The sequence below is a fragment of the Taudactylus pleione genome, unplaced genomic scaffold (assembly GCF_031769625.1).
Source record: "Taudactylus pleione unplaced genomic scaffold, aTauple2 ptg000138l, whole genome shotgun sequence".
NCBI classification, from domain to species: Eukaryota; Metazoa; Chordata; class Amphibia; order Anura; family Myobatrachidae; genus Taudactylus; species Taudactylus pleione.
Genome location: NW_028284540.1, coordinates 9,764,208 through 9,776,370, shown reverse-complemented (window position 1 = coordinate 9,776,370; position 12,163 = coordinate 9,764,208). Strand labels below are relative to the sequence as shown.

The following is a 12,163-nucleotide window of genomic DNA, read 5'->3' as shown; positions in this document are numbered from 1 at the left end:
CATCTACACTCCTGTCCTGGCAGCCCCACCAATAATGACATCATGACTGCTATGGTCCTGATTTCGGTCATTGTGGTTAAGCTATGGAAAAATACGTTCTCTGTAAAACCAGAATTCCCAATCATTTTGTACTGTATGCTGTGGTGTAACTAAGGTATTTGGAGCTCAGGGCAAGATGAAAAACGAAGCCCCACTCCAAGTATGTGCGAATGCCTAAGGCGCACCCACTGGAAAAGTGGGCATGGCCACATGCCGCAAGGGGCGTTGTCACTGGAAAATGGGGGCGTGTCAACATGACACACCACTGTTTCATGTCACTTTGGGAAGATTCCTTTCCATTCCATATGCACCATAATGCCCCCAGTAATAATGCTCCTTACGCAATGCCCCCAGTAGCGCCCCTTATACAGTGCCCCCAGTAGAGCACACAGTACTTACCCGAATCCCCGGTCCTGCGCCCGCCATGTCCACTCTTCCCGCACGGCACTATGGGATAGATGTCATGACGTCTCTACCTTCGACCACTGTGGGAGCTCCGGCCCTGGGTGCAGCAGCCAATGAAAGTCTATTTGATTATCATTGGCTGCTAAAACAAACACATACCGCCGCCAGGTAGTACACTCACTGTGTACTACCCAGCGGCGGTGTGTTTGTTTTACTGTGTAGTGTGGACTGCACTCACTGACTGTCCTGGATGGCTGACCGCGGCACCCCCCACTCCGCGCCGCTGGTCTGTTGGCACCCAGGGCATGCCACTGTCTGTATGTACAGGAATATTACTCATCACTGTCCGGCTGACTTTTATACGTATACCTTTCCTGGTGGAATGCCAGGCTTGGTCTACCAGCTGCTGTGGGCAAGAAAAAAGCCACTTTGTTTGCCTTGTTAGATCATTTATTATCATTTTGTTGCTGTATCATGAGCCCAAGTAAAAGTTCAGATAAACAGATGACTTATAAGAAGAGTTATAAGGAAAGTTGAATAAAGTACAAAGGTTATCATTTTTCAATATTTATGCCCAACAGTGACTCAGAAATGTGAGCAGAGCTATCATCAGGTCCATAATATCCCTTGGCTTTGTCACTAAACACACTGAGAGGTATATTTACTAAAGTGTGCGTTTTTAGAAGTAGAGATTTTGCCCATAGCAACAAATCAGATTTTACTTAACATGTATCTAGCAACTTCTAGAGTATAATAGCTAGAATCTGATTGGTTGCTATGGTCAACATCTCCACTTCAAAAAACCTGTACTTTAGTAAATATACCCCTTACTGTATACCTGGCCTAATGTGTGAACAGGCACCAGAGTGTCAGAGTCTCTGAACAGCATGGCAAACAGAGCTCCCTTAGTACATAGTTGTTGCTACTATTATAGTGATGGCACGTAAGTAAAAATTGTGCTGAAATGATAAAGAAATATTCCCCTGCCAAATAATTTTCTTTCTGCAAATAGTGCAATTACATTAATAAAGAGCTATGACATAAATCAATGTAAGGTACATCATGCAGTTCCACCATGATTCTACCTGCACAGGACATACAACAAAATAAGCTAAAATATTCAATTTTTAATGTAAAAGATCTCACCCAACCGGGCTTCCATTATTTCAGAGGCACCCACATTTAAAAGAGGGAAGATCACCTATGATCATCAGCCAATATTACCCTGTGCTACAGAAAATAACAATTTCCAGAAGTGGGGGGAGGACACTACATGTGTGCTATCACCTCTCATAATGCCCATAATGTAGGGGTGAAGCTAGGATTTCTGTCACCTGGGGCAAAGACTTCGCCCCCCTCCCTTAGTAGATAGTAGTCACCATTGGCTTGCTTGAATACAGATGTCAACCATGCACTGAAATGTTTGTAGGGTGAGAATAAAAACCCAGTTTAAGCCTTGTTGCATTAAGGTGTCTTTTGTATCTATTCTGTGTTTTTGGGGTGTCCGCTTTTAATTGGAGCATGCAGGCTCCACTCTATCAAGACTCGATGGTATGTATAGCTGCCTATACTACACTACCTCACCCATTACAGTATTGCACTGACTGCCATACTATACAGAAAGCATCACAGAGTCATCCATATAATACAGTCAGCATCAGTGACCACCATATAATGCAGGGAGCATCAGTGACTACCATACAATACAGAGAGTAGTTGTGAGTGTTTTATAATACAAACAGTATTTTTAATTCCCTTATAATATCATTGCCTCATCAATAATTATCCCCTCCTCAAACACCATTAACTACTTCAACAGTATCACAACAACTTAATTCAACATTATTAATATAATAAACCCCTCCAGAATCATTACCACCATAATCCCTTTTATTTCTTAGCCCAAGCCTCATCAAAAATTCCATTCATGTACAATAACCCTCTAATTACCTTGCCTCAGTCTCAGGAAGCAGGAGGTCCCGCCGATGTTAAGAAAATGATGGGTCACCTGAAAGAAGATAGGGAAGATAGGCCTCTGGGAGGGAATAAGATGTATGCTACCCGGTTTAACAATAAAGTTAAATATCTAATCCACCTTTGATTGCAGCTCAATTGCTAGTGCTCTCCCCACTCGGTCACCCAGAGCATGTGCCCTGCTCCCCCCAACTTTGCCTCTTCATAATGACACTTGCACACATGGGGGCACCCAAAATTAGAGGGAATTCCTCTCTTTCAAATGATGTGACTTGTGGCTGGGGACACACAATATGTGCCTAAGATTGTTACCATGGCATTGAGTGGGCAAGATTGCCACCATGACACTGAGTGGGCTGATCCCCGTATTGTGGCATCAAGCTCCATACACATTTAAATTCAAAAGGTATTGAATTTTTGCTTGTGCTGCAGCCCAGACTCGTGCAAGGTCCCATATTTGAAATGTTGTGCCCCTTTAATAGCTACTTTAACACAATGAATAAAACAGGGCACAAAAAATTTACTTTTACACAGATAAAGGGGGAACTAATGCCATAATCTCTCCCAGCTGGTGTCAAATGAAAACAGGGGTCACCTCACATAATGAGGTAAGTTTTCTAGTTTAAAAAATGATGATATTCCTTGTTGTGCTACCATATTATTCCTATATATTGTAAATGTGTTTAGTTTACGATGATAAAATCTAGCAAAAAAAACAACAAATTAATTTTCATTTTCAAGTACAAAACAAAAGGGTGCGCAGCTCTAAGTTTAGGTTGGTTATTATTTGTCTAATTAGAGCACCTAAACTGATACCCCTTTTCCACTGCCTAAAAAACCCGGGTAATTGCCGTGTCTGCCTGGGACTTGGCTCAGTGGAAACGGCCCCAAGGAAATAATTCCGGGTCTACTGACCAGGATTTCTTCCCGGGTACCGACCAGGGTTTTCAGCGAATCGAGTAAAACCCGGTAACACTGCAGTGGAAACAGCTCTTACCCGGGTTTTTTGACCCAGGTAATTGCAAAAGATGTTGGTTGGTCCTTCCTGGGTACTGGCTGCTGATGTAATCACCCAGAAAGGAGACGCCTGAATAAAGGATGTAATTAAAAATGTCATTAAATAAAATAAATAATAATAATTAATTAAGTAATAATACATAAAAATAATAATATTTAATACATAAATAAATAATAATAATAATGAAGGATGTCATTAAAAATATCATTAAATGTGGATGTCATTAAAAATGCCCTGAATAAAGGCGATTTTTAATGACATGCACAGGTTTTGCTGGGTTTACCCGGGTTCAGTGGAAACAGAGGCAACCCTGGAAAAACCCGGGACGAGGGTGCAGTGGAAACGTTGTCTAGGCCAGGTACAAGATCCTGGGTCAGACCCAGGATTTTGGTGGAAAAGGGGTATAAGTGGGGACTGCAACCCACTGAAATAAGGTAATAACAGAAAATTATTTACATAGCTCTGATAGACAACTAAAATAGAAACAATTTAATAAACACACAACTAAAAGCATAACAATCTGCAATGTGTGTAGATTAAAATTGTCACCCTACAATACTGTGGTATAAGAGAGTTATATAAGCCATCATTCATTTAAAGGGACTCAAAGTCTCTCAAGTCAGCCGGTCCAGGGTACTTAGTGGTCCCAAATTTATAATGTTATCTCACCTCTCGAGTGGCCAAAAGTCCAGTGTATAAAGCCGGATCCTGCTTATAAGCCAATAAATCTTCCGAGCTGTGCGTTCTTCGCTGTGTGGTGTGAAATGTTCCAACTCCTAGAATCAATACTCTTGGAGCTGTGCAGTGAGCCGGTGTATGAGACAGTCGGGAGCCTTTAGTCAGCCGCAGGACGTGCTCACCTTGTATTGCGGGCACTCTGGAGGTAGCTGGTTTGAAGTTCCGGAACACTTGGCTGTTAGTGATAGTTATTAGTATCTCGGTCTCTTTTTGGCAAAGCGGGATAACTGGCTCTTGGGGACTTTACTGAAAAATCGCAAGAGGCTGCCTTTTGCGATTTTGCTCTAACTTTTAATCTAATGTGCCACATTGCAACATTGTTAAACTTTTAGTTATGTGTGTTTATTAAATTGTTTCTTTTTTAATTGTCTATCAGCGCTATCTACATTTTTGTCTGTGATTTTCAAGCACATATTTTATTATGAATACGTCAGTATAGAATTGTAATGATTGCTCTTTGATTTATTGCCAAAGCAAGAACCACAAAGTTTTCGTTTGTGGTGTGCATAAAAACTTTTTGCCAATTTTGGATAAATTCTATTTGATGTGACTAATTGTATTTTCTGAAAAAGCAAAGTCTTCTAAAAAATAATAAGGTACAATTTGTGTGGATACTGCATAACAAAACTGCTGATATTGAGGTTGGAATGTGACAAGTGCAATGTGTAAAAATTAGTTCAGCAGCAGAAATGAGAAAGCCCTTAGTGCAAAGGGTGTAAGCATGCTGACTGTCATGTTTCCTGTCTGCTCTCCTACAGGCCATGATCTATTTTATCCAAATATTTCTCAAAATGTCATGTAATAGCAGAGGGGGGAGGAAAAGGAGAGTATTTTACAGTGTGCAGAGAAGACAGATTTCAGAGTGGCATTCCAAAGCCTCTCTGCTCACTGCATCATGTGCCATGCGACTATGGTTGCCACAGTGGCCTCATGACACTGTGCAGAATTATGACTCTTTAACTGCAGCCTGAAGGATTAAAACAAGGAAAATGGAGAATAATAATATTATTTTATAGCCAGCCCAGTGATGTATGTTAAAAAATAAATAAAATAACTGACTAATTTTTTTATTGGGATAGCTGTTTTTAAAAAAAAACATATTAAATCCATAGTTGTAATGCCAGTGAGCATGTATCATAAACAGTTACTATAGAGTACAAGGTGGCTAATGCAGAAGTGGGAGGCAATCACACAGTTGCTGTATATTTATACGCAATGGCTGTGCGATATTATGCATATGCCGGAGGAGGCATTCTGCCAACTTTTGTGACCAGTTGCTGTGTCTGAAAATGCAGCAACAACCCCAAAGTTGCAGATATACAGGGGAGCCGAGAGGAGGGGGGCTAATTACCCATGCTTGCTGGAGGGGCCCGGCTGGGGCCCAGGTTGGACCCTGCCTCCATCTTCCTCTTACCTGTCAGCAGCCCAGCACTTGCTGCTGTTTGATGGGCTGCAGTGGGAGACTGCCTGTGGGGGCAAAGTGATCACACTGATCGTGCCCCTCCCTGGATTTGTGCCTGGCTGAGGGGCTCACAGCACCCTCCTCCCCAGCGTGCAGCGCTGCTGCAAAAAGGTTTTTTTATAAGGAGGGGCATGGCCATGCCTCCTGCGATTAGGCCACGGCCCTTCCCCTGGGCCAGGGTCGGCTTTCTATGGCCATGCAGTTAGAGGTAGGTAAGTGCACTGGCTTCCACTATATAGTGGTATCTGAATTGGTAACCAGTGTGACGGGATCACATAGAAAATATATTGATGTGGCTTAAATGCCTAGATGCATAATACATATATAAGGGAAGACTGGTGGTGCTTCTAAGAGTAATGAAACATTGATAGAATTATCAGAAAAAAGAGAACTCTGTTGGCTGGGGCACTGTTTTCATTCTTTAAAATGTAACTTTTATTTTTAATTATAGGACTCACGAATCCAACAAACAACATAAATAAATTACAATTACAGTAAAGGGTTGTTCAGAAGATGCAGACACTGGCCTTGGCATCTCTACAAAACAGGGTTGATGACGCCCCCGTTTTTGCCCCCAAACGGCCGCAGCCTCTCAATCAGGCTGCATTGTCCAGAGAACTACGACCGGAGCTGCACAACAATCACTGAACATGCGCACTGCGGCTCTGGCACATACCCAGTTTAAAATAAAATTGTCCATTTGCGTAAAAAACTATATAGCATCCATCTCTTTATCAGCCCCAAGGTACATAGATGTGTAAGTTCCTCTATCCACGAACGCCTGGTCTGCTGATAATTATTTATAACCTTTTTTTGGTCGTTAGTAATGTACAGTGCTTTTAATGGTCATAATTACTGAACCTACCACACAATAGTTTGGAAGCCCTTCATGGTAATGAGACATTTACACTGTATCATTTATTTCTACATACAACTGAATGTATTATATTTTTCATGTAACAACTGATAGAAAAGTAATTTCCTTGAACAACCTTTGTGGTAGTACATGTATGTTCAAGTTGTAAAGTAAACTAACTTTTCTTGCCAGATGTGATATGCCAAACTTGGCACCAATACATTTCCTGGCTATATTTTCAGTACAAAAATGTACTAACTATTCATGTCATAAACTCCTTTCACAAACAGTTTGGCTTCCTCCTTAATTCCCCTGACATATAAAATAATAGAGCCGATCCAATGAACGCACTGTGCTGACATAGTCTATGTGAGGGACCGTACGTCTGGTGTCTGTGATTAGAAGCAAAGTAAGTTTCACAAATTTTAATGTCAAATTTCTAAATGTCTACCTCTGTATAGTACAATTGGTATTATCTATTGTAATAGAGCAACTAGTGCCTTAACTTCTAAATATGTTTCTTTTCTGTGGTGAGCGGCATAAGTGCAATAATTGAAATATGACGACACTGCAAAATAGGGGGCAAATGTCCTTGTTCACATGGCAGAACTATGGGGCAAGTATTTTGCTTAATAGGTTCCATCAGTTTTATATGTTGTAATTGCACAGTCTAAAGCGTTCACTCAAAGTTGCAATAATGTATCCACTGCTTATCAATATAACACTGTATATTATATATAAGTAGCATTAAAATAAATTAATAAAGTTAAAATAAAAACACAATAATCAAAATTGAATTTGACAAACAATAAAGGTCTCACTTCAAACATCATATAGAGAACAACACTATTTGTAACCTCAAGCAATACAAAGTTAAATCACTGGCAATAATTTATAAAGATCAAATTAATTAATTTCTTAGTAGCTTTTTGCATACTAATTAGCAATGCTCTTTACTGATAGTACTCAATGGTACGCATTACAGATTTTTTTGTTGTGGAATCATTTTTCATTCTTGAACTGCTTCCAGTAATAATATAAAAAAAATAATTTCGGAAATTAATAAAATAACCATTTAAAGACCTGTCCAGAGTATGGAAGCTGCTATTAATCTTGTATCAACTTGAAACTTTAGTAGTGTACCTGTACCTAGTTTCATAGAAAAAAAATGCACTATTAATATTATAGGAGTCAGAAGCTTTTCCCATTTCTAAATATTTTGTTTCGTCTATTATTTTATTCACTTTATAAAGAGTATAACTCATTGGGTAAACTGATTACCTGCCATGAACCAGGCATGGAAAGTAATGATGACTTCAGAGCAATAACTGCAGTTTTCCATCCTGGATCTTCATTATGTGTGGATGCTGAATTAAAGCATCTGGGCTCCTGAAGGTAGACTGGAGCAGACAGTAACAGAACTGCCCTGGCTGGTAACTGACAATATGAGATAGACCTTATAAACCTGATTTATGTCTAAAGTTACCTTACCACTTCAACATCTTTTTATAGAATATCTGATATGGTGCAGACACAGAAAAATGATGCAAATCTGTCTGGAACAGTTTTTCCTCTCTGAGTAGGAAAACTAAATTTGACTATACTTAAATGTTTAAGGCAACTTATTAAAACCTATGATCAAGGTGGAAAAATATTTGGACAACTTTTTTTTTGCTACGTCTGTGATTTGCTGATGTTTTTGTATCTAATCCCGAACGGTATAAAATGACGATGGTTTCTGCTCTCTGTTACCAGAATGTTCCCTCACTGGGTATATTACCTTGGCTTCGTCTTCACCTGCACCCTAAAACCATGCGAAGCGCTGACGCTCGTGAGTCGGGATGAGCTGTATAGACAGATCGCTAACAAACACCTGCTAGATGATGAGCAACTGGCGGGGCTGCACAATGTTCCATATGCAGGGGTGTTCCGTGGTGAGTAACAACATTAAAAGGAGTAATATCCCATCCTTAAACGTAGGGAACATATGGCCATGTGTTTAATTTTTGCATTTTCACAAATGTTTATTTAAACAGGAGGTGCCAAATTATCACGCTACACAAACTCTCCCCAGTATATTATAGTTACAAGACCGTCTCATATATTGTAGTAGCAAAGATGGTGAACTCTGGGCCTGATTCATTAAGGATCACAACTGCAATAACGCACACGCAAATGGGCGATTGTTGCGTTCTGTGCTTCCATTGCAGTGCGCCAAGGTCTCACTGTGATCGCAGACACTACGCAGACCCATCGCAGAGTGATTGACAGGAAGCGAGCATTTAGGGGTGGTGATGGGGGGTGGTTGGCGAAACGCAGGTGTGTCAGTGCATTTGAATGCCATTATAGGGGCATGCATAAATTAGCCACTGCGCTGGTATACGCAGCTTGAGCTCCCAATGCGTGCTACAAGATTTCTGAGTAAGGTCTAACCTTGTGCAAGTGTGTGTGAGGCTATGATGGTACAGTAATGTTACAGATGGTTTAGCTGTTTTGCTAAGTATTACAGATGTGAGTAAGGGGCAGTGGGCGTCCTAATGTTAGGCTACGATGGCATTGCGACTGCAAACATTAGCATATTTTCGCAGTGGGTCTGCGTGCGTAATCGCAGCTGTTATCACAGTTGTGTATCGTAATGAATCAGGCCCTCTGTTATAACACATTCTAATCAAAAATTCCTTCATTGCAAAACTTCACATACATTTTTTTTTATTAAAATGCATTTTTAATTATTATATATTAACTGTATCTCCCAATAACTCATTCCAATTACGCATTTTAAAGGGGCACACAACTATAAAAAAAATATATACCTAACAGGGTACACCAGTACACTTAGCTTTACAATTCAGACTAGGCAGTGCTGGTGTCAGAGGTACAGTGTCACTAGTAATTACAGAGATGCTAAAGGACAAATAAGCTTAAATGGACTGTTGAGTGAAACTGAAAAGATTGTGGACTGTTGAAGTGTATAATAAGGGAATTATTAGACCGCTTACAATGTCATGAGGACATTTGACAGCTTACAAAAACAATATAACGAGTTAGCATTCTGATTTAAATAAGTAAATCTTAAAAACTAATATAAGTACTATGTTGACAATGCTTTGGTTAAAACAATGTGTTATTGATAACCATCTTGTTTTATTCCTCACAGAACTTGTGGCAAAAGATTGCAAAGCGGCTTATCTAAATAGGAGAAGAACTAGTGGACTCTATGTGGTCTGGCCCAAAGACTCCCCCCCACTGGTGGTATATTGTGACCTGAGTCCTCAGGGAGGCGGTTGGACTGTCCTGCAAAGGAACACACAGCAGAACGAGTCCTTTGGATCACAGAACTGGACGGCCTACAGAAATGGGTTTGGTAATCTTATGGGAAACCACTGGCTGGGCAATGAGTTAATTTATCTCATCACGAGACAGAATGCCTTCACGGTCAGGTTCCTACTGGTCGATAGTCTGGGTAATCGACACTATGCAGACTACTCTAGCTTCCGTGTGGACAGTGAGAGCAGTGGCTACCGTCTGAGGTTAGGAGACTACTCTGGGAATGCCGGGGATGCATTGACCATCACGAATGAAACAGGGACACATGATAACATGAAGTTCTCCACAACAGACATGGACAATGACAGGTGGAATAAGAACTGTGCAGAAGTATTAGAAGGAGGATGGTGGTTTGACAGCTGTCGCTCTGCTCTCCTTAATACTGACCAAACTATTTACTGGGGAGGTTTGTGTGATGAGAACAACCCCTGCATGGCTACTAGTATCATGATAAAGCCAGGCAGCAAGAATTGTTCGCCAATGCCACTGCCTGGAGCTGGAGAATATTATCCCATTCATTACAGCTAGTTGGTGTCTTACTCAACCATCATAGCACATCTCACCTTCAGATACTCAGCACAATCATAAGGTATAGCTGTTGAAATAAAACAAGAACTGCTCTATGTTGATTTGCAGTTCTTAAAATTACTGTGTAAATGTTCAATTAAAATATAACCTAAAAAAGTTATTTGTCTACAGTATGTCCATCCTTTCACTGGTTTTATAAATATCCTCTATGTACCACAATATTCAATAAAGGGATGTACTTATGTTTAATTAAAGAAAACGTTTTAACCTGGCTGCCACTTCACACTACCCCAGAATAGTGCATGTCACTTGTCTTATGTCAGGTGAGATAGGGATCTGCCCTATTCTGGGGTACTGTGTACCCTATCTCATCTGCCTTTTGAGTAAAAACAAAAATGTGCCTCCTAGTGCAGCACTGTATAACATACACCAAAAGTGTGATGAACTAAAAAATTTGGTAATAATAAGTTTGTCCCCATAACAAAAATGAAATAAAATGTGCTCATCTAAACCAAATACCAAATTAGCAGGCATCCATCGTAAAAGTCTAACTTCCGAATGTGTAGGATTTCATTCTAAATATCCAATTTTCAATGTCCCAATATGTCTGATAATAAATTTCCGGACAAACATAATAAATATGTTCTAAAAGTGTTTTAAACATATAGCTTAAATCTTACTGATAATAGCATGATTACCTACAATAAAATAAAGAATCATATGCCAGCACATCACTACTTTACATAATATGAGCACAAATTACAACAATGATCACAATAATATAGGGCGTAGAAGACAAGTGTTCTTAAAAACGATACTGTATGTATTCACAATGTTGACATTCAAAATGTTGACACTATAAAGTTGACAGGTGCAGAATATCGACATTCAGAATGTTGACATGTTCCATCAGAATATTGACATATTCATAATGTCAACATTAAACATGCCGAAATTCAAAATTACAACTGATAAACTGTCGACATGTTTGAACTGTTGACATTATAAATGTCCACACATCAAATTAGGATTAGGCTGCAATTAGCGTTAGGGTTATACTGTTAGGCTAAAATAGGAGTGTTGACTTGACTGCCGACATGGTCATAATATTTTGGATCCATTTAGGGTCTCTATGCTTTATTTACCTGATGAGATGTGAGTGCCAGATACTCGAACTACTAATATACATATATATATATATATATATGTATATATATATATATATATATATATATATATCTATATATATATTGGGGATGAGCGGGTTCGGATTTCTGAATTCCGAACCCCCCCGATCCGAGTCGTATCCGAGTCAGGCTCGACTTTTCCGGCCTTACTCGGAACTGAAATCAAGGCAAAACGTCATCATCCCGCCTTCCGGATCTCGCGACTCTATAAAAGGTCCCCGCGTCGGTGCCATTTCTCACTCCGGTTGTGGACAGTGAAGAGGGAGGGTGGGAGCTATGGCTGGCTGGGCTGTGTTGTGCTGCTGTTGTCCATAGGGGCTGTGACCACTCAGTCCATAGGGGCTGGCTGGGCTGTGTTGTGCAGTCAGTTGTCCATAGGGGCTGTGTCCACACCAAAGTCTATAGGGGCTGGCTGGACTGTGTTGTGCAGTGTCCCATAAAGGCTGTAGTCCTAGAGGGGTGCTGTAGTGTTGTCCAGGGGGTGATCTGTGCATCAGGGGTGCTCCCCCAAAGTGCACTCCAAAAAATATATTTTTTTTGTGTTTGTGTATTGTGTGCGCAGTAGCCGCACGTGCATCAACAAAGTAGCGCCAAGCGTGCGCCTGTGTCATAAGTAAAGGGCCGGCTGG

The 12,163-nt window shown here is 40.3% G+C and overlaps 1 protein-coding gene across 1 annotated transcript; it reads left to right on the top strand.

The window, feature by feature from the left end:
• Window positions 1-8,248: 8,248 nt before the first annotated feature.
• Window positions 8,249-10,347, top strand: LOC148522831 (fibrinogen-like protein 1-like protein). The gene is made up of 2 exons (XM_088473642.1): window positions 8,249-8,426; window positions 9,650-10,347. The coding sequence occupies exons 1-2, from the start codon at window positions 8,249-8,251 to the stop codon at window positions 10,345-10,347; spliced, it is 876 nt and encodes a 291-aa protein (XP_088329768.1).
• The last annotated feature ends 1,816 nt before the right edge of the window (window positions 10,348-12,163 follow it).